General features: G+C 41.5%; 1 protein-coding gene across 4 annotated transcripts in view; it reads left to right on the top strand.

Moving 5' to 3' along the window:
- The window catches only part of EML4 (EMAP like 4), a 162,833-nt gene extending 147,391 nt beyond the window's left edge, over nucleotides 1-15,442 (top strand). For all 4 annotated transcript variants that reach the window (XM_003809130.4, XM_034953022.3, XM_003809131.4 and 1 more), the window contains 5 exons: nucleotides 368-465; nucleotides 8,391-8,478; nucleotides 9,054-9,152; nucleotides 11,785-11,915; nucleotides 12,629-15,442. In XM_003809130.4, the coding sequence (XP_003809178.1) occupies nucleotides 368-465; nucleotides 8,391-8,478; nucleotides 9,054-9,152; nucleotides 11,785-11,915; nucleotides 12,629-13,102 (890 nt within the window). In that variant the 3' untranslated portion in view covers nucleotides 13,103-15,442. The remainder of the gene's footprint in view (nucleotides 1-367; nucleotides 466-8,390; nucleotides 8,479-9,053; nucleotides 9,153-11,784; nucleotides 11,916-12,628) is intronic.
- Nucleotides 15,443-23,965: the final 8,523 nt, after the last annotated feature.

Raw genomic sequence — 23,965 nt, 5'->3', positions numbered from 1 at the left:
CAAGAGCACCTGTTCTGTAATTGGACAGATCATATATGCTAGCTGAACTAAGCCCCTGTCCACTCAGCCTGCCATGTAAACACTGTATCCTTCCACCCAAGAAGGCAGGATAACCTCTGGAGCCGGTTTTCAACCAACTAGAAGATGAGGCCTAGAGTCCAAGGCCTGTAAGCATCTCCAAGAAGGGATTGTTTATTAGACTGGATGACCATTTATTTTTCAAATGTACTTAGTGGATAGGATTCATTCATTAATTGCCAAATAGTTAAATTGATGAGATTTAACAGCATTTGTAAAATCAGTAAAATAACAGTAAATAAATTTGTCAATATATTTCTCTAGTCAACACTGACCTATTTTATTCTAGATGGTACCTTCCTGGCTGTAGGATCTCATGACAACTTTATTTACCTCTATGTAGTCTCTGAAAATGGAAGAAAATATAGCAGATATGGAAGGTGCACTGTAAGTAGTGAAGTAGAACAAGTTGTAAAATTATTGGGAAATTTTACTTCCGTTAAAAACAAATTTTTACATCGATGTGTGTGTTGTTTCATGTCGTTAGCTGCTTTAATCTCTGTCTTTGAAAATTGGAACTGGTAATACATGATAGCAGAACATTAGAGTTCCCTGTGTGCTCTAAAAAGACATCTCCTTTTGATGGGGGTGTAATATTTGTCACTCTGTGACTAGTTTTAAAACCGTTTCTTAAAGCTATTTCCATAGGAAACCTTTAGAATAACACTTTTTGAAAATTGAGTGGGTCAGAAATAAAAGAACATCTCATGTTTAATCTTAACTCCTATGATTCTGCCCACCTCAACACCCTACAACATCCTATATCACTTCTCTGCCACTGAAAATAAAAGAATGTATATGGATATTTGTCTGCATTTAAGAGAGTTAACAGAAAGGTTGTTTCCTGTAATTTATTGCCTACTTCTGCCTTAATTGGGTTATAATTATAGAATGAAAATTGGATTAAATTTCTGTAAGCATGACAAGTACTGAATGTACAGCAGGTATTCCCCTAGCAAACGAAATGGCTTAGGCACCAGGAATATGTACAACATGTGTTCCTTTGTCCTCAAGAAGTACAGTCCAGCTCAGGCCAGGAAGAGAAAGGTAGGCAGTGTAGCACAGTGGTTAAGAGCACAGACTCTGAGCCAGACTACCTGAATTTGAATTCTTTAACAGTCTTCACCACAAAACAGTTCATTTTAGGGAAACACTTAAAAGAATTAGTTTTTAGAAGCATATACATCTTGTAATAAGCAAAATAAACTTCAATATGGGTCTGAAATTTATTTTGCTTATTATATTTAAGCAAAAACTAGGCCATGTACTATTTGAGGAAGCAGACTTATTTGCCTTTTTGCATATTTTATACCATATGTTAAAACCAGAGTCCATTTGTAAACTAGTCTACAAACAATTTCAGAGTTTAGAATTTGTCCAAAATATTTTTGTTTGCCTTGACAATAGTGAATCATTATCCATTAATTTATTTAAATCTATCTTTTAATTTATCAACTTAATGTTTGTCTTATGGAATAGTACACAACATGATTAAATGAGATATTCCACCAAAGAAGTTTTCAGATCACTGAAGTTTACCCTACCAGACCCCCAATTTTTTTTGTTTTGTTTTGTTTTCTGTTTTTTAAATCTTGTTTTCACTTTTGAGACAGGGTCTTACTCTGTCACCCAGGCTGGAGCGCAGTGCCTCAAACTCCTGGGCTGAAGCAATTCTCCTGCCTCAGCCTCCTGACTAGCTGGCACCATAGGTGTGTGCCACCTTGCCCGGCTCACTTTTTTTATTTTTCATAGAGATGAGGTCTCCCTATGTTGTCCAGGCTGGTCTCAAACTCCTGGCCTCAAGCAGTCCTCCCACCTCAGCCTCCCAAAGTGATGAGATTAGGCATGAGCCACTGCACCTGTCCGGTTTTTAATCTCAACCTTTTTTAAAAAAAAAGTCCATACCTTAATAAACAGTATATCAAATATGACTTAATCTTGTAGAATCAAGATTTTACAGGTAGCCCTGTAGCACTTAGCCCACTTTTCAGAGAAGATTAACGACTTGTCATTGGTGTCATCTTGTGACGTAATGGCAGATCAAGGACTTGAACACAGTTCTACTAACTCTTAGTAGAGCCGACTTTCCAATGTACAGTAATGCCTCAGGTTTTTCATTACGTGTCTTATTTTACTGTACAACTGATCCAGAAGAGAGAGCAATGTGTGACATGGAATAATCAGAATGACTTGGAAGTATTGAGAAATGGCAAGTTTGTCAAATGCATGAGACTTGTCCTAATCCAGTTAGGCAGTTCTTTGAAGCGTTTGAAGAAAGTATTAATTTGAGATACCCATAGGAACTGTTAAAAGTTTGCAGTACCGTTTGAGGTTGTAATGAAAGGTTCAGCTATTCTGCATTCCTAATTGTCTTCGGTTTTGTGCTTTGCTTCTAGCTTTCAGTTCTTGCTGCCTATTTCCACCGGCTGGTCTTATAGTCAGTCCCCTGCTTTTATCTATTGTCTGCTGTTATATAGGACAGGCAAAACTGGGTCAACACTGTCTCTGCTGCTTACTAGTTTGTGACTTTAGGCAAGTTAACTTCTCAGAGTTTTAATTTTATTATCTTAAAACTGGAGTTTATAATAGTTCGTACTTTATAGCATTGTTGTAAAGATGAGGTCTTTTTAAAACATAACAACTAGAACTACTCTCAAAGTTCCAAATACAAATGCTATTTTCTGTTTCTAGTAATTTTCCTGTTAACTACTCAACATTTAGGTGACTGTTATAGCTGCAGAAGCACAGTACGCTTAGAGCTTTAGGAAGTGTCACTAATAAACTATGATATCTCTAATTAAATGTCTATAAATTATAAATGTCTCTAATAAAAATAATAAAGTAAATCTTATAACTTACAATCTAACAAATTATAAGTTATATGCATTTGGAGTCTCTCTTCACAGTAGCTCTCTTTATGTGGAAATGTCAGTTGAAAAGATGGCTGGTACCCAAAGATGTGAAACAGCACTTCTTGGTAGAGGGCAGCTAGCTGATGCATGGGTCCCCTAATGAATGATGACATCATTATAGTCCAGGGCCTTGCTCTCAACTTCATAAGCTAAGAAACAAGCTTGTTATTACTCACACCTGTAATCCCAGCACTTTGGGAGGCCAAGGTGGGAGGATCACTGGAGTCCAGGAGTTTGACACCAGCCTGGGCAATTAACCAAGACCCTGTCTGTATTTAAAAAAAAAAAAAAGCTGTGCTTAATTTGCTCCAGAGTCATCTGACCTAGTTTTGAACCCTGGGTACACCAATTTTTTGTTAAGTAACTTCAGAAAAGTTACTTAACCTATCTATGCATCCTAACCATCTCACCTACTAAGTGGACATCCTCATTAAGGTTGCCATGAGATTTAGATGTGATGATGTATGCAAGGTACTTAGTAAATATTAGGTATTATTATTAGCATTATTTTCCATGACTAGATGAGCCTGGGTTGTACCTATGGGTATTTTTCAACATTTAACAGTAATCTATTAAAATTCAAAAATAGTTTTACAATGATGAGCATTGTGTATTTTCCTTGAAAGATTTTAAGTGTCCTGATTGACCTAAAGTTTCTACTCAGTTTTCAGTGGAATATTAAGGTTGTTTTATTATGTACCTGAGTGTCAACATAATGGCTTTCTGCTTGACTCAAATTCCTGTGTACCTTTTAACACTGTTACTCGAAGATCTTAGCCCAGGAGACAGTATATTTAAGTTGCAGTGATATCCTAAAAAGCATTACAAAATCTCTTGGAGTAGGCAAGAAGTGCTGGTAAAAGTAAGTTTGCTTTTTTGCCAGGATTTTGTTAATTGGAAATACACATCAAAAAGAGGGGGAAAAGAAAGAGTAAACACTTTATCTACCTAGAAATCGCCAAGAAAATAAATCCTGAAGTTAATGCAGGATTTCAGTAAGGTAATAGAATTCAGTATCACTGTGACGGTTAAGAATTATGTGTAGCACCAGGCCGGGCGCCGTGGCTCACACTTGTAATCCCAGCACATTGGGAGGCCAAGGCGGGCGGATCACAAGGTCAAGAGATCTACACCATCCTGGCTAACACGGTGAAACCCCGTCTCTACTAAAAATACAAAAAATTAGCCGGGCCTGGTGGCGGGTGCCTGTAGTCCCAGCTACTTGGGAGGCTGAGGCAGGAGAATGGCATGAACCCGGGAGGCGGAGCTTGCAGTGAGCCAAGATGGCGCCACTGCACTCCAGCCTGGGCGACCGCGAGACTCCCATCTGAAAAAAAAAAAAAGTAGTACCTATTCACTTGAACACATCAGGGATATGGTCTCATTTAAAAGAGGCCATCAAGAACTGGGATCCTTTCTTTCTAAGCCATCTTATTAGTATGTTGCTTCCATCCTCAACATCATAACATGCTGCTGGAACTCCAGCCATCATCACCTAGTTCCAAGCAGAAGGGATTAGAGCAAGTGACAAAAGAGCACTCCTTCCACTAAGTCAGTTCTCAAGAGTTTTCCTGGAAGCCCCACACAATGACTTCTGCCACCCCTAACTTCAAAGGAGCTGGGAAATAATAGTGTTCTAGCTGGGCACTCAACAGAAGGGGGATAATGTGGATTGGAGAGGCAACTAGCAGGCTACACTCTAGTCACGAGGTAAAGACCACTTTTCCTCAAACCAGCAAAAGCATATCAAAAATGTGGGAGAAAAAATGCATTCACAATAGCAACAAAAACTAGATGCTTTGAGAATAAACATAGCAACAAAAGCACAGGAAGCTGTGTGAAACATTGCTGAAAGACATAACTAAGATCTGAAAGAATTAGACATAGCATGTTTCTAGATAACCTGATAAAGATATGTTTTCTACAAACTTCTCTAAGTTTGATATGATCTTCAGATTTTCAACATATTTATGGGATTAATAAAATAGTTCTAGTTCATCTGAAATTTTCCACGTATCATACAACTGTCATGGTTGGGAATAAGCAGATAGACTGATGGAACAGAAAAGCATCCAGGAACAGATTTATGTTTTATGAAGTTTACTAAGTAATAAAAAGGGTATTTCAAATCAGTAGAGAAAGAATAGACTTCTCTACCTGTATTTTCCAATATGGCAATTACTAGCCACAACTTTCTGTTCATATCATTAAATGCAATTCAGTTCCCTGAGAGTGCAGCAACGTTTCAGTTACTTAGAAACCACAGGGGACTAGTTGCTACTGCATTGGACTGCACTGATACAGATATTTTTTATCACTGCAGAAAGTTCCACTGAACAGCATAGCTCTAAATGGACAAAAGTTAGGTCCTAAATTGAGACCTTGGTTGCTTGGTTGCTTGGTTGTTTTTTAACTCCCCAGGTAATTTTAAACCAGTTGCAAACCACTGATTCAGGTGATAATCATCATGCAGTTGACAAAGATTTAACTCAAATATTTCTGAATTTTTTCTCCATAGCCATATTCTTTCACTTTGTCACTTGGGATTATTTTTGTGGTAACACCATATGGCTATTTAATGACAATAATGAAAGGGCCAGCTTAGAATACTTTTTTGTTTGTCTTCAAGGAGATATACTAGAATTTGCTCCTGTGTTTGTGCCCATGGAGTAAAGTTTGAGGCTTTTTTCTAAGCTGTGCATACACTTTGCATTAGCCTGCGAGTTGGGTAGAGGAAGGACACTGAGGTGATTTGTGGGGAGGGTAACATAGACCCCAACAGCTGCATTTCATCTTTTCTTTGCTTATTTATTGGAATTGATGCCAGGCAGAAAATACTTTCATTTCTAAATATGAGTTAATAACTTTCCTAAGATCTTTTCTAAATTTGGGGACTTCTCCTACTCAAGAGTCCTTTTTGAGAATACTTTATGTTGATTTACCTTCTGAAAATAATCTGTGTCCAACATAGATGTTTTTTGCATGAATATTATGTATATATACAATGCTTTTGATGCTCTTCTAATTGAACTATTGAAAGCTTTGCACAAAGCTTTGCACAAAGATGCAGATAGTATTTTTAAATACTATTCCATTAGGGTGAAATTCTCAGAGGCCTGTACTTTGCCATGACCAATCTTGTTAAATCTTCATCCATGTAGCAAGTTTTAATTTCAGAAGCATGGCTTCCCCAGACGCCAGAGCCAGGCTCATGTGCACTATGAAAAGGATGTATGAACCCTGCCATACTCGGAAAATAGCCAACATCCATGTGCATCTTGCTGTCTCTGAAAATTGATTTCTTAAGTTAGTAGGTCCCCTGTATGCCTAGCAAGTGATTCCCAACATGTTTTCCAATATACTGCTTAATTCTAGTGATTTCAGAAAGCTTCACTTCTCAGATTCATATAATTTAAATTGGTTTAAATATGTTTATTTCCCATACAGCACTATGGTGGAGATTATGGCTCCAGAAAGGTTTGGGGACACATCGGTAGACTTCAGAATTAGATCAGTAGAATTAGAGTCATTGTTCTAATGTAAATCATTAAAAACTATCCCTAAGGTACACTGAATTTGTTAACTTACAAAATAAAATCCTGGTCAGGTGCAGTGGCTCACTATAATCCCAGCACTTTGGGAGGCCGGGGCAAGTGGATAACTTCAGGTCAGGAATTCGAGACCAGCCTGGCTAATGTGGTGAAACCCCGTCTATACCAAAAAAAACAAAAAACAAAAATTAGTGGGGCGTGGTGATGCGCACCTGTAGTCCCAGCTACTTGGGAGGCTGAGGTGGGAGGATCACTTGAACCCAGGAGGCGGAGGTTGCAGTGAGCCAAGATTATGCCACTGCACTCCAGCCTGGGTGAACAAGTGAGACTCTGTCTCAATTAAAAAAAAAAGAAAAAGTCTTAGAGGAAGAAAAGAATAGGTGAAAAAAAATAAAGGCCAGGTGCAGTGGCTCACACCTGTAATCCTAGCACTTTGGGAGGCTGAAGTGGGCATATCACTTGAGGCCAGGAGTTCGAGACCAGCCTGGCCAACACAGGGAAACCCCGTCTGTACTAAAAATAGAAAAAATTAGCTGGGATGGTGGTGCACACCTGTATTCCCAGCTACTCAGGAGGCTGAGGCATGAGAATCATTTGAACCTGAGAGGTGGAGATTGCAGTGAGCTGAGATTGTGCCACTGCACTCCAGACTGGGCAACAGAGACTCTGTCTCAAAATAAAAAGAATAAAATCATGTGACCAGAAAGCTAGTAATTGACCGGATACAGTGGCTCATGCCAGTAGTCCCAGCACTTTGGGAGGCTGAGGCTGGAGGATCGCTTGAGCCCGGGAGTTCAAGACCAGCCTCGGCGATGTGGTGAAACGTTGTCTCTGCAGAAAATACAAAAATTAGCTGGGAGTGATGGCATGTGCCTATAGTCCCAGCTATGCAGGAGGCTGAGAAGTGGAAGGATCACCTGAGCCCAGGGGGGTCAAGGCTGCAGTGAGCCATGATAGCACCATTGTACTCCAGCCTTGGCAACAGAGTGAGACCCTGTCTCAAAAAAAAAGTTAGTAATTGAAAAAGCACAGTAGAAATTAAATGTGTTTCACCACAGACTGTAGGAGGTCAAAGCAAATTCAAGCCTCTGTCAGCTTTGGTGAACCATAAGATCTGTGTAATTTATCTGAAATAGTTTATTGCAAATGCTTAAGTGCTTATACGTGAAGCCAACAAAAATTAGTGTTTCGTAGTTTTTTTGTTTTAATTCCCACAGTGTTAAAACCTAAGCAGAAAAAGATCGTTGTTTCCTGCTTAAGGAATGTTTTAAGGAATCATGATTATATTGAGACCTACTGTTCTGATGGAGTACAGCGTTGGGTGAATTTTCCCCAAAACATTCTTTAGAGATAGTCTTTCTAGGATACCTCCATAGACCATATACGGGTGCTGTATTCCTCAGCTTCTGAGTTGTACCATGGATAATTCAGAAGTAGCCCAGGAAAACTGTATTCCTTATGCCTTATGCACAACTTATAACCAACACTTCATTCTCAAAAATGGAGTCACTCTCATGGGGACACCAGTGACGTGAAATAAGGCCAGAGGGTGTAGTATGTGTTGCAATGTCCTGTAAGATACAAGTTTAAGAGACTGTCTTTCTTGGAAGTGTCTCATACAGGTAGTAGGTACTAGTTTCTGGTATCTAGATAGGCCAGAAAGTTTCTCCCAGGTTTCAAGTGCTGAGGATTTGCTGTGAGCCTGCTCAGTTCTAGAGGGTGTGACACTGCTTCCTCTCCTTTAGAAATTCCAACAAATGTGTATTCAGAAACAGTATTGGCTAGCTGTTGAACTGTTTATCATTCAGAACTCTAAATGCTTTCTAACAATTTATCTGTTATTTTCTAGGGACATTCCAGCTACATCACACACCTTGACTGGTCCCCAGACAACAAGTATATAATGTCTAACTCGGGAGACTATGAAATATTGTACTGTAAGTATGAATGATTTTATATATATATATGCTATGATTATATATATATATATATATGCGCTAAGATGTGTCTGTCAGGGGCGCTAATGAACAGGCTGCATGGAATCTGAATTGTGCAGAGAATGCTTGCCAACCTCTTTAACCTGACAAAGCATATGTTATGCTGAGCTAAGGTAATGAGAATCTCAAATGTGATTCACTTCTCCAAGAGTAATGAATTAATGTTAATAGTGTAGAACAGAAGGCACATGTAGTAATAAGAAATTACTCTGTCAAATTGATGCTGCTCTGAATGGTTTTTCATTTAATTACTTCTCCTGGAGGCAGGGAGGAATATGATAGATGGGCATTTATGCTTTTTAGAGGAAAAAAAAAAAACTTCCATGGGAAACAGTTTGTAGTTTTATAAACCCTGTTAAAGTGAACACTTTCTTTTCCTTTTTAAATGTGTCTTAATGTTTTTCAGTGTATGGATTATAAATACAAGTAAACGTGGCTAGTTTGAATCAAGATGCACTTTCAAATACATTTGTACACAAGCACTATGATTATACTTCCTGTTTCTAAATTTAAAGGGGACATTCCAAATGGCTGCAAACTAATCAGGAATCGATCGGATTGTAAGGACATTGATTGGACGACATATACCTGTGTGCTAGGATTTCAAGTATTTGGTAAGGACACGACACCTGATGTAAAGAAGTGGTTTGTGGGGTTTTTATATGTAATATTTACTTGCTTAAATTTATAAATGAAAAATAGTCTGTGTATTCTTTAGCTTTATCACTATTAATGTCAGCCTCAGAGAAATTAAATGTATTAGGATTGAACCAACATGGGATTTGTATTTTGCAGAATCCAGCACTTTTGGTCCTTAATATGAAAGACAAGGAATTTACATAGTAGTACAGATTACCTTCCCGTTTTTCTTTAAGTGAAAATTGAAGTTATTAAATTTGGAAAGGCATTTTTAAATAGCTTGAGATACATGCCATACAATTCACCTAAAGTGTAAAATTCAGGCTGGGCGCGGTGGCTCACACCTGTAATTCTAGCACTTTGGGAGGCCGAGGTGGGCAAATCACCTGAGTTCAGGAGTTCGAGGCCAGCCTAGCCAACATGGTGAAACCCTGTCTCTGCTAAAAATACAAAAATTAGCTGGGCATGGTGACGTGCACCTGTAATCCCAGTTAGATGGGAGGCTGAGGCAGAATTGCTTGAACCTGGGAGGCAGAGGCTGCAGTGAGCTGAGATTGTGCCACTGCACTCCAGCCTGGGTGACAGAGTGAGACTCCAGCTCATAAATAAATAAAGTGTAAAATTCAGTGGTTTTTGTATACTTAGTTGTGTGACCATCAAGGTCTAATTTTAGAACATTTTCATTACCCCACAAAGAAACTCTGTACCCATTAACAGTTACCCCATCTCTCTTATCCTCTACCCCACCCCCCAGCAACCACTAATCTGTTTTATTGATTTGCCTTTTCTGTACAGTTTATATAAGGGGAATCATACAATATTTGATCCACTGAGACTAGCTTCTGTGATTTAGCATAACGTTTTCAAGGTTTATCCACGTTGTAGCATACATCAGTACTTTACTCTTTTTATGGCTGAGTAATATCCCATTGTATGGATAGATGACATTTTGTTAATTCATTCATCAGTTGATGGACACTTGGGCTGTTTCTACTTTTCAGCTATTATGAATACCACTGCCGTGAACAGTCATGTGCAGGTTTTTGTGTAGACATGTTTTCATTTCTCTTGGGTATTTACCTAGGAGTAGAATTGCTGAGTCAAATGGTAACTGTATGTTTACTCTTTTGAGCAACTGCCAGACTGTTTTCCACAGTGACTACATTTACATTTCCACCAGCAGTGTACGAGGGTTCCGGTTCCTCCATGTCCTTGTCAGTGTATTTTATTATTATTTTGCGTGTGGATGTCTAGTTGCCTTACACCACTTGTTGAAATACAAAGGCATTTTTAGGAGAATTATATAAAGATAACTATGTCGGGCTTCTTCCTAATCTGACGTTTTGTAACTTTCTGGAAATCTGACCTCTATGACTGTTTTCTAAGCCTTCCTCAGTATTTAGGTATCCTTCTGAAAGGGTTAGAAGATAGATGGAAAAGTTAAAATAATAAAGCGTTATTTGCAAAGAATTAAAAAGAAGTGTTATGCTCAGGTAATTAAAATACTGGATATGGATGTGGCACCAATACCTAAAGCAATACACAAAAATTAATATTTTCTCTTTAACAATATATCTCTGCCTTCTGAAAATTGGGTTCTCCAGCCTGATCATAGATCTGAACATTTCTTTATGCTATGTGCATTAGGAAAATAATCCATTATAGGTGGTTGTTCTAAACACAAGTGCTATCAAGACAGAGAAGCCTAATAGGACAGGAAGAAATTAAAAACAAAATAATTCTGTCCATAAACAATTTCATTATTCTAGGTGAAAATGAAGCAGTGACCCATAGCTGGTAGCTTCTGTGGTTATTTTAATGAAGACATTATTTATTTAAATTATTAAGAGAGACCAATTTTAAAGTATTTTGACTTGTTTTTAGCAAATTTACCAAAAACATATTTGTTCTCTAGAGTAGCATTCAACCACAAGTGGCCAACATCTCAACCCTTAAATCTTCCATAGTTTCAATCTAGCCTAATAGAGGTTTGTGAAAATTATGTTCGACATGGTCATTAGTGCTGCATAATGATTCAGAATAATTAAATTTGACGTGTCTTATCTTGGGACATAATCTTTCCAGGAAAATTATATGGGATAGCATGCTAAACTAGTGGATGGCCTATGCTTTCTAAAAGAAATAATCTCTCTGAGGTTTTCTTGGAGGTGCTTGCCTGAAAGAAAACCTAGACTCCACTTTGAAGACTTGGTGTTATGGCTTTGTTTTTGAACCTTGTCTATACAAGTAACTGATTCCCTCCATCCAGAAACTTTAAAAAGGAAGAGCTTATTGCTGAGGTGTAAGTCAAGCTGAAAGTAAAATAAATTATTAGCACCACCTGCTGGTTACCATTGAGTACCATTGAGTCTTTAAGTTTTCCATTTGGGGGCTATTTTGGTTTTTTATTAGTTAGATTTTGGACAGGACTTGATTTGAATGAAGAACAGTGTGAGCCACTGAGAAATTTGTAAAGGAAATGTTAACAGCTAAGAGTTTGAACATAGATAAAAGCTAAACAGATTCTAAAATAAAATAAACATATATAGCATCACAGTTATATTTCTTCAGCTAATTTTTCTGCATCCCTGTGTTTCCATATCAAAGGTGTCTGGCCAGAAGGATCTGATGGGACAGATATCAATGCACTGGTGCGATCCCACAATAGAAAGGTGATAGCTGTTGCCGATGACTTTTGTAAAGTCCATCTGTTTCAGTATCCCTGCTCCAAAGCAAAGGTAAACTCACTTTAATAGAAACTAATGTTATAAGGCCTTCTGTCCAGGGATGATTTTGCATCCATAGCAAGAAAATATAGGTTACTGATTCCTCTCCATGATACTCCAGTGCACAGAGGGAGATAAGGGCCATCGGTGAGCATCCAGCCAGGCAGTGCTTGTCTTCTCCCCCTTCCTAAGGCTAAGGAGAAGTGAGCTGTAGAAATGACGACTGATGATGTTATTCCTGTTTCTTTATTGTCCGGTTGCTTTTTATTTTGATTTGTTGGCAATTTAAAATCTCTCCTAAATATTTTAAAATATTTTATTTGTTGGATACATATTCAACGTTATAAAACTAATGGAACTGTTTCCCGAATGTCCTGTAATCCTACCAACATAGTAAATGTTCCCCTAACCATTTCAGAAGAATAATTACTAAGCTCTCGCAAGTATACGACCAACATCTAGAAGAGACAGACTTTTAGCTATTTTTTTAAACATATAGTGTGAAAATACAGAGATGTCCAATTCTTCTGTTTTGTTTTTCCTATGTAAAGTGATAATAAAAAGAAATAACGGCTAGCCTTATTCCTGAGATTTGATGACTTCTGGCTTTAAATTGGATTGCCCATTTCACAAGCTGAGTTTACCCCCCTTACGTATCACCTCCATTTCTGAAACAGGCATGTCAAGAATGAGTTTAATTTTCCTGTCTGATTTATTTCATATAGGCTCCCAGTCACAAGTACAGTGCCCACAGCAGCCATGTCACCAATGTCAGTTTTACTCACAATGACAGTCACCTGATATCAACTGGTGGAAAAGACATGAGCATCATTCAGTGGAAACTTGTGGAAAAGTTATCTTTGCCTCAGAATGAGACTGTAGCGGATACTACTCTAACCAAAGCCCCCGTCTCTTCCACTGAAAGTGTCATCCAATCTAATACTCCCACACCGCCTCCTTCTCAGCCCTTAAATGAGACAGCTGAAGAGGAAAGTAGAATAAGCAGTTCTCCCACACTTCTGGAGAACAGCCTGGAACAAACTGTGGAGCCAAGTGAAGACCACAGCGAGGAGGAGAGTGAAGGGGGCAGCGGAGACCTTGGTGAGCCTCTTTATGAAGAGCCATGCAACGAGATAAGCAAGGAGCAGGCCAAAGCCACCCTTCTGGAGGACCAGCAAGACCCTTCGCCCTCGTCCTAACACCCTGGCTTCAGTGCAACTCTTTTCCTTCAGCTGCATGTGATTTTGTGATAAAGTTCAGGTAACAGGATGGGCAGTGATGGAGAATCACTGTTGATTGAGATTTTGGTTTCTATGTGATTTGTTTTCTTCAATAGTCTTATTTTCAGTCTCTCAAATGCAGCCAACTTTAAAGTTTTAGTTTGGTGTTTATTGAAAATTAACCAAACTTAATACTAGGAGAAGACTGAAACATTAATGATGTCTCACAAATTACTGTGTACCTAAGTGGTGTGATGTAAATACTGGAAACAAAAACAGCAGTTGCATTGATTTTGAAAACAAACCCCCTTGTTATCTGAACATGTTTTCTTCAGGAACAACCAGAGGTATCACAAACACTGTTACTCATCTACTGGCTCAGACTGTACTACTTTTTTTTTTTTTTTCCTGAAAAAGAAACCAGAAAAAAATGTACTCTTACTGAGATACCCTCTCACCCCAAATGTGTAATGGAAAACTTTTAATTAAGAAAAACTTCAGTTTTGCCAAGTGCAATGGTGTTGCCTTCTTTAAAAAATGCCGTTTTCTTACACTACCAGTGGATGTCCAGACATGCTCTTAGTCTACTAGAGAGGTGCTGCCTTTTCTAAGTCATAATGAGGAACAGTCCCTTAATTTCTTGTGTGCAACTCTGTTTTATCCTAGAACTAAGAGAGCATTGGTTTGTTAAAGAGCTTTCAATGTATATTAAAACCTTCAATACTCAGAAATGATGGATTCCTCCAAGGAGTCCTTTACTAGCCTAAAAACATTCTCAAATGTTTGAGATTCAAGTGGATGGAAGGAAAACCACATGCCTTTAAAACTAAACTGTAATAATTACCTGGCTAATTTCAGCTAAGCCTTCATCATAATTTGTTCCCTCAGTAATAGGAGAAATATAAATACAGTAAGTTTAGATTATTGAATTGGTGCTTGAAATTTATTGGTTTTGTTGTAATTTTATACAGATTATATGAGGGATAAGATACTCATCAAATTGCAAATTCTTTTTTTTACAGAAGTGTGGATAACAGTCACAGCAGTTTTTTTTTACCAACAGCATACTTAACAGACTTGCTGTGTAGCAGTTTTTTTCTGGTGGAGTTGCTGTAAGTCTTGTAAGTCTAATGTGGCTATCCTACTCTTTTGGGCAATGCATGTATTATGCATTGGAAAGGTATTTTTTTTAAGTTCTGTTGGCTAGCTATGGTTTTCAGTACATTTCCTACTTTAAGAGTAATTACTGACAAATATGTATTTCCTGTATGTTTATACTTTGATTATAAAAAAGTATTTTGTTTTGATTTTTTAACTTGCTGCATTGTTTTGATACTTTTTATTTTTTTGGTCAAATCATGTTTAGAAACTTTGGATGAGTTAAGAAGTCTTAAGTATGCAGGCGTTTACGTGATTGTGCCATTCCAAAGTGCATCAGAACTGTCATTCCCTTCTAATATCTTCTCAGGAGTAATACAAATCAGGTATTTCATCATCATTTGGTAATATGAAAACTCCAGTGAACTCCCAAGGACATTTACAACATTTATATTCACACGCTGTATGGAAGGGTGTGGGTGTGTGTGAAGGGGCGAGTGGAGACACTGTGTGTATCTCTAGATAAGAAGATATGCACCACGTTGAAAATACTCAGTGTAGATCTCTATGTGTATAGGTATCTGTATATCTTTCCTTTTGTTTACAACTGTTAAAAAACCTCAAAATAGTTCTCTTCAAAAGAAGAGAGATTCCAAGCAACCCATCTTTCTTCAGTATGTTCTGTACATACTTATCGGAGCGCGCCAGTAAGTATCAGGCATATATATCTGTCTGTTAGCAATGATTATTACATCATCAGATCAGCATGTGCTATACTCCCTGCAAGAAATATACTGACATGAACAGGCAGTTCTTGGAGAAGAAAGAGCATTTCTTTAAGTACCTGGGGAATACAGCTCTCGGTGATCAGCAGGGAGTTTATTTGAGGACATCAGTCACCTTTGGGGTTGCCATGTACAATGAGATTTATAATCATGATACTCTTCGGTGGTAGTTTCAAAAGACACTACTAATACGCAGGAAGCGTTCCAGCTATTTAATGCTGGCAACTACTGTTTAATGGTCAGTTAAATCTGTGATAATGGTTGGAAGTGGGTGGGGTTATGAAATTGTAGATGTTTTTAGAAAAACTTGTGAATGAAAATGAATCCAAGTGTTTCATGTGAAGATGTTGAGCCATTGCTATCATGCATTCCTGTCTCATGGCAGAAAATTTTGAAGATTAAAAAATAAAATAATCAAAATGTTTCCTCTTTCTAAGTGCGTCTTAACTCTTTCTTCATTTATACTGAGAGTTTCCATGAGTATCCAGTTATCAGAAGGCATGACAATTCAGAAGACAACATTTATCAGTGGGCTACTGCTGCTGCTGTGGATAAAATCATTCTGGTAGTAACAAACTCCCATCTCATAATGTTAGAGGAAATTACTTCTGATTTATGCTCCCACTGAATATGTGGATAGCTTCGTTTTCACTTATTTCATGTCAGCACTTTCTCTAATGTTTAATATTGGATAATCCTGATAATCTTCGTTACCCATCCGACTAGGCCGCCTCGCAGTGTTAGCCTTTGTGAAGTACTTGAACTCAGTAGGCCATGGCATTCTCTGCGTTCTCCCATCTCTCCCATGTTGCTTAGTAACGCAGATCTTCTGTACACCACAATCACAAATTGGCTACTACAAATGTTTCTTTATAAAGAATAGGTTGATTGATAGTATTCCAAACATTCCCCAGTTTTACAATCATAGAAATGATGGGGTTTTCATTATTGCCTTACTCGTCCCTGGTGACTGAATATTCACAGCCACTTACATATACTAATCCATGAGAGGCTATCCTGGGGTAGGAGTTCCATTTTCACTGATTCTGAGACAGAATGGCTAGTGGGCACCAAAACAAACCCACTCAACAATGTGATTTTTCTTTACAAGTAAGAAAATCCAAAACTACTTCTATGGAGAAATGATGAATTAGATTTTGGGCACATTGAGGTGTTGTATTAGTGTAACTTATAGAAGGAACTAGTTTTCCAGCTTAAAGCTGGAAATAAAGGATAAGTACATGTTTTTAGGACCACGAAGGCTGAAGAGCAGATGGGCAGGATATGGACCAAGAAGAGCTGCCCCTGGAGGAGTACCTACTGTGGGCCCAACATCTCCCAATACCCAGGTGTTCAGGGATACAGGGAGGTGACTGTAGATGAAGAAATGAGTTTGGGAGATTTAGTAACCAGCCTATGTTCATTTAGATCATGGCCATGCTGAGACTTTATGTTCTAGAACTTCAAAATTTGTACTTCCTCCACTACACTAGGAGAAAGACATTCATTAGACATAGAAGGAAAGGACCAGGGTAGATTCACAGACTTACTTTGGAAAGGAGATAAGGGAAACAGAAGAGAGTCTGTGTCAGTCTTGGTCCTCAGTCTGGGACGAGGTGAGTCCACGACACAGCAGTGCTGCACATCTGTATCACCATCATTGAAGCTCTGCTGGAAAAGTCCCTTTGTCCAAGATGCCCACGACTGGAGTCTCCAGCAGCCACAGAAACAGAATGGTCTGTAGGTATGTTTCCTAAAAATAAACAGGTGCATCTCCTTGTGAAGGGGCAGCTCCTGCTCTCCTCACAGGGACTCATGTAATGTTAGTCATTTTGTGCTGATTGGTTCACCTTTTCCAAAAGAAACTTGAATTTCTGCTCTACCTTCCCTTCATTAATAGATCCTGATAATAGCCTTAAAAGCTTTGATGTAAAGAAGACATTTCCGGCTGGGCACGGTAGCTGACACCTGTAATCCCAGCACTTTGGGAGGCTGAGGCAGGTGATCACTGGAGCCCAGGAGTTCAAGACCAGCCTGGGCAACATGGTGAAACCCCATCTCTACCAAAAATACAGAAAAAAAAAATCCAGGTGTGGTGGCGTGCACCTGTAGTCCCAGCTACTAGGGAGGCTGAGGTGGGAGAATCGCTTGAACCCAGGTGAGGTTGCAGTGAGCTGAGATTGCACCACTGCACTCCAGCCTGGGCAACAGAGGAGACCCTATCTCAAAAATAAACATTTCCTAGACAAAGGAAAAGGAAGAAGAACAAATAGAAAAGTTTGTCTCCTGGGAACATCAGCCTGTTTCATTTCTTTATCCACTATCTCTTCATGGGTGATGTCCTCAAGAGACCATGGCTTACTGAACTGACCACTTTTAAAGAAACTGCCAATCCAAACAGGACCACATTCATTACTAGATGTTGATGTATGCTTTTATTTATATTTATATTTATTTAAATTTAGAGACAGAGTCTCGCTCTGTCACCCAGGCTGGAGTGCAATGGCGTGATCTTAGCTCACTGCAACCTCCACCTCCTGGGTTCAAGCAATTCTCCTGCCTCAGCCTCCCAATTAGCTAGCTGGGATTACAGGCATGCGCCACCATGCCCAGATAATATTTTTTGTATTTCTAGTAGAGACAGGGTTTCACTTTATTGGCCAAGCTAGTCTTGAACTCCCAACCTCAGGTGATCGGCCTGCCTTGGCCTCCCAAAGTGGTGAATTACAGGCCTGATGTATGCTCTTAAAGGCCAAACAATTGTTCCCACATCCTCTCCCCTGTGTATCACAAAGCATCAGTATTTAAACATCCACCATGAGCCTTGTTGGATTCTGATTCAAACAAATGGTAGAAAACATTGAGACAATTGGGGAATTGTGAACACTGGATATTTCATAAGCAATTATTTTAAGTGTGACAATAGGCCAGGTGTCGTGGCTCATGCCTGTAATCCCAGCACTTTGGGAGGCCGAGGCAGGCAGATCACTTCACATCGGGAGTTCTAGACCAGGCTGGCCAAAATGGTGAAACCTTGTCTCTACTAAAAATACAAAAATTAGCTAGATCTCGTGGTGCACACCTATAGTCCCAGCTACTTGGGAGGCTGAGGCATGAGAATCACTTGAACCTGGGAGGCGGAGGTTGCAGTGAGCCAAGATCACGCCACTGCACCTCAGCCTGGGCAACATAGCAAGACTGTGTCTCAAAAAAAAAAATAAGTAAAAAAGTTTAAAATGTGATAATAGAATGCAGTTTTTTAAAAAGCATCCTTAACTTGAAAATAAATAACAATTCAGAAATCTTGTAGAAAACCTAAAGGGCACCACTTCTATGTCTCAAAGGACAAAAACATGAAAAAATAGGCTGAAATAAAACCAAGGTGTTCAATGATTAAAATATGGCCCAGCCCCATGACTAGATGTTACTCAATGAAAACAGTTAACACTTCATGTGTTTAACATGTATTAACTCAATCTTTTCAAAATACTAAATTCGATTATCTCCATTTCACAGATGAAGAAACTTGAGGTACAGAGAAGCCGACTGGCTGAGTTACGAGTTGAAGCCCGGTACTCCCGCCTCCGGAGTCCACGCAGCCAGCTGCCATGCTCGCTTGCTGTAGGTTATATGCACTGTAAAATAACAATGGTTGTTAATAAGAATGAAATCAGTTAAACTTCCAGTAGAAGAATTTAAGACTGGCAGAAGAGAAGGTGATGATGAGGCTTTGGACTTTGAATCGTGTCAGAGGTGAAGGGGGGATTATGCACAAATCCTTCCCTACTATCCCTACAACCACAGCATGGGGCAGAAGAACCGCTAGGCTGGTTCACTGTGGCACCTGCTGCCAGCAAATGCCTGTTCTTCCTGCCTTCTCTGACCATGGGCACAGAAGTCCTCAGTCCCTAATGTTCAGTTTAAACCTATTGGTGTGAAGACACCACTCCCTTATTATCCAGGCTTTGGGCAATTTCCATTTCACTGAGCTCAGCGTGGCAGCTTCTCTCCGTCATCGGCCACGTGCTTTTTCCACTTGGTCCTCATTCCCCATCCCTCACTTCTGTGGCCAGTGTTGGGAAGTTGGGCCAACTCCATGCTCAGCCATAGAATTTTGATCTTCCATCCCTTCTCCCTGTTAGCAATATAATCCTGTAGTCCTGAAAATAGATTTTCCTGAGGAGCCATTCATTTGACAGACAGATGAATATGGACCACTGCTGATGATGACTAAGTATCTCAGTGGGATTCAACAAAATCGATTCCAGAGGCCGACATCAACTCCTGACAGGGTGTCCTTTCACCAGATCTCATTGAAGGCACTGAGAAGAAAGTGAGTGCCCGAAGAAAGGGCCTCAGGGAGGAAAAGGAATTTCTTAATACGCAAAGCCCTCAGCCTGGTCATCCCATCTCAAGCTTGACTGATCACAGTAACCAAGCCCTTGTGCCTCCTAGGAAAGGTCACAGGAGACTCCGGAGCCTGCCACTGTCAACAGTGATGCCCGTTTGGCTGACACTGGGTTGGAATGATTTGATAACCTGGTTAGAAGCAGGGAAACCAGAAGCTGGAGCCGTCACCGTAGAGCTCTGTTTCAATTGACAAATGCAAGTCAGATGCCTTACAGCAGCTCCTCTTCTACGGACTTCAGTCTCTCTACAAGAAACATGCATTGTGTTGCCACCACCTTCAAAGTGGCAGGCAGTGTGAATCCTGGGGAGTTTATGTGGGACTCAGGATCCAAAGGAGGCACTCATTCATCAGATATATATTAAAAACCTGCCTAGTGCAAGGAACTGTGTGGGGCTCAGCAAGGAACCCCAAAATGAGAAAGATTAGCCCCTGCCCTCACGGAGCATACACTCTAGAAAGGTTGTAAAAACAAACTTTGTATATTTTAGAATTGGATTAGAGCAAAGTCAGGTTCCCTGAAAATTAGAAAATTGTAACTAGATGCTATAATGTATAATGGACGTACAAAGTAAATGTACAAAGTAAATTATTCCTAAGGAATCTTGGATTACTCATGCACTGAAACCATCCACCCATTGCTTAAATTCTAGAATCAACCTCCAAAAGGCTGAATCTCAATATTTAAAAAGTGATGTTGCTACTTCTGGAATCTTCACAGAAAAACCAAGGTGAATGTGCAACCCACACAGTGGAATATTACTTAGCAAGAAAAAGGGCTGTGAACACATGCACGTGATGGTGCTCACGGGCATGAGCAACAGTGAAAAACAGCCCATCTCAAAACTCTACAAACTGCATCCCATTGATACACCATTCTTGAAATGACAAAACTACAGAGACAGAGAAAAGACTAGTGACTTCAGGGGACAGGAATGGAAGGGAGGCGAGGCAACTACAAAGGGGTGGCACAAGGGGATTCTTCTGCAGTGACGATGAGTAGGATAGCGGCCACCATGAATCTACACGTGGGGTCAAATTCCATAGAGTGCACGCTGAACTGCTGAAAACCAAGGAAGCCTGTGGTCTGGATTACTGTGTCCTTCCAATGTTACTTTCCTGGTCTCATATAGTTAATGTAAGATGTCACCACTGGGGGAAGCAGAGGGAAGGGTTCATGAGACTCTATTTTTGCAACTTCCTCAGAGTCTCAAAATAAAAAATGTACATACTGACATAGAAACTTTACCTTCTTTTTATGCTTCTGAAGGGAATATGGAGAAGAAAATGAGCCTTACTACCACGAAGCCTTTTGAAACTCTCGCTGCACGTGTGCACCTGCAGTGCTCCACCGACCAGTCAGAGGAGGCAGCGCGGACCGTGGGACCAAGCCGTGCCCACTGGCTTTCTAGCGCCCGCTCTGCTATCATGGGTCCCTGTGGGAGAACCCCTAGCATGGCGTGGCCATGAGGGAAGCCTAGGCGAGGGAGGGTGTCAGTCTGGGGTATGACTGTGAAGCTCAGCATCTGGGACCATAGGGACAAGAGACGACCCGGGAGCACTAAGAATTCATCTTCTGGTCCGCCCCTCCGATGACGGTTGGTTGGTCCATAACCCTACTCCCCATGCTCCTGGCCCACATGCAAGGCAGAGACAGCCGTTCCGTGTTTCTCCCCCAGCCGCAGCGGCCAGGGAGCCGCTCCTCGTCTTGCTTACGGTTGATGTGTCGTTGGTACTCCTCCTCGGATGCCCTCTCCTGAAGCCATCCAGCCTCTGCCTTTCCTTGCGTGTCTGGGCTGAATCAGCTTCCCTTATTCAGAATTAATCAAATGGAAAGGAAGAGCAGAATTTCATTCTCTAGCAGAGCCCTCCCAAGACTGCCGCAGAACTGAGATGAGGTGACCAGGCTTTCTCCGACAGCGACAGGCCCCAGCTCTGCCGGCAAGATCTGTGTTGATGTGGCCTGCCATGTGCTGCCCGTGAACATCTCCTCACCAGAATCATTAGCAGAAACGTTTGCCAGGCTTGGACACTTCCATGGAGAAGATGATTAATTATGAACCAAGAATCCCCCCGATAGGACTCAGCCCTCACCAAGACCGTACAGCCTTAGTGTGATTCACCTCCATCCCCACCTGGCAGTCAGCCTGTCGAGGGGCCAGTGAGGAATCTGACAGCAGGACTCTAACCACTGGCTACGGTGGAAAAGGCCTCAGGAAACAGTTTTCACTCGCAGGGAGAATTACTGCTTCCCATGAAAGCATTTTCCAGTGAGTGGAGGTGGGTTTAGGTGTTATCTGTGTGGCAGAGGTACCATCTCCCATGTCTAGAAAGGAAAAAGAGAAGATGAAGGCCTTGCCCACATCCAATCCAAAGGGGAGAGACATCCTGGCGAGCTCGGCACGTAAGAGAACGAGAGATTAGCTGTCCCTGCATCAGAGCGCCAGGAAGGCTGTCCCCTCTGATCACTGGCTGGAGCCTGCATCACAGTCACCCGTGTTTGCACTGGAAGCCATGGGCAACGCAACAGATTGTGAGGAAACCCTGCAGGTGGCTCCGTTAATAAAGCTGCCGTTCACCATGCCAAAACTGAAGTGGTTTCTATGGGAAACTCTCACAATAAAATAGAAGGAAGTTTTTTTAATCAAATTTTAGTAGTTAATTACTTTTTTTATTAACCATTATCAAGTTTAAACACAAGGATTTGCCAGGGAGGGCACTCAGGAAACCACAGACGCGGCCGTTGGCACCACCAGGAGCTGAGGGGTTTCTCGGGCACAGGATCCCCCCAGCGGCTCTTGCTCCTCCATGTCCTGATTCAACGCTAGGCTCCGTTCCACACCACTCACTCGAAGCATGAAGGACACACACTAGTGGTGAACCAAGAGGACTGCGGGGCAGCCTCCAAGGCCACAGGCGTTACTACTGCCTCTACAGAGCTGGCGTGGTGGCTTGAGCTCCAGGCATGTGAGCGACACTGGCCATCATCCTCCTTGAAACCCCCTCCTCTCCTGCCACCATTCCTCCTGGTTTCTTTCTTCCCTTCTGCCCTTCCTCCCTCCCTTTATCCCTCCCTCCTTCCTTGCTTTCCTCCTTTCTTATTTTTAACACTTTTTAAATTTATTACTTCCAATAAAGTGCAAAATCTCAGTGCATTGTGCACACATATACACCCACACCGCCACCCCTGGAGGAAGACCTGGGATGCTGCCAGCACTCAGAAGTCGGCCTGTGACCCGCTCCTGTCAGGGACTCCCACAGGGCGGCCTCGACTCTGACCTCCTGTCGCCACTGAAGACTTTGGTTTGGTTTTGGCTTTTACATGAATGGAACCCGAAGTGTGCTCTCTGTCGTGTCCACCTTCCTCTGTTCACACAACCCGTGAACCTCGCTGCTCTCTTCCTCTCCACCCACCTTGTTCAGTCTTGGTTATCCCCCATTCTATTTCCTCACTCCCACACAACCCTCTGAACAATGTCGCAGACACCCCTGGTTTCTGCAGCCACCTGTATATTCGGTCTCGAGTTTTAACTCCAGTCCAGATCCCTCGCCTTCTCCTCAGACCGAATGCTTATGGGATTCCTCACCTGGAAGACCCACAGGCAACCCACATTCTCCAAAGAAACACGCCCTGCCTTGTTTACCCCCAGGTTCTGTACTCCACTCCCCACTCACCCAGAAGCCAAGCTGCACCATCCTGGGGGTACCCCAGAGACGACCTCCCCTCTCCAGGGACGGGCAGTTGTCACACTGAGTTCACTCTGCCTTCCTCGCGCCCCTGGGATCCATTCTTTTCTCTCGTGCCCTCGGCTGTCACTCCCAGGCCCCCATCAGCTCTCATAACAACTCTTAATTATCAATTGTTGTAAGTCTTTTTCCTCTCCATTCTGTCCTCCACACTGCCACTGTGGGTTCAAAAGAAGCAAACAAAAACAAAAACATCCTTGCTGGATCAGGTGGTTAGTCCCGACACACACCCTGCTCACCAGCCAGAGTCCAGCTCTCGGGCCTGGCCCCAGGAATGTGCTCCGTAAGGCCTGAGCCTCTTCCTCTCATCCTGGATCCTGCCTTTCCTCTCTTCTCCCCGACCCCCCAGGCGCACCCGAGATGCCCTCACACCTCGGTGCATGCCTTCCCCATGTCCTCTAGTGGAAATCACCTACTCACGTGAGGTGCAAGTTCAACAGCGCCCCAGTGGGAGCTTCCCTGCCATTCCTCCTCTCACCTTCCCGGGGCCTGGCCCTGCACTGGGCCGCTCCACTGCGCTCTGACTGTGCTCATCATTCTGCAAGCACGGGAGGCCAGCAGCAGTGTCACCTTTCTCCATGTCTCCACTGCGCAGCACACTGCAGAAGGAATGATTTGTGCTTCAAGGGCTACTGATGGCAAAGGTGGGGCAAATGGTCGGCACCTCTAACCTCTGTTCAGACCTGGAGCCAAAGAAAGCGAGCTCACCTCTGGCATCCTGGGTTTGAAGGGCCTCAAGTGCCCCAGCCTGCAGAATCCCCGCGCTGGCTTAGAGATTCTGTCTTGGTTATAACGTGTCACATC

The sequence above is a fragment of the Pan paniscus genome, chromosome 12 (assembly GCF_029289425.2).
Source record: "Pan paniscus chromosome 12, NHGRI_mPanPan1-v2.0_pri, whole genome shotgun sequence".
Lineage (NCBI taxonomy): Eukaryota > Metazoa > Chordata > Mammalia > Primates > Hominidae > Pan > Pan paniscus.
The sequence above is the reverse complement of the archived record's forward strand: the minus strand, read 5'-3'. Positions and strand labels throughout refer to the sequence as shown.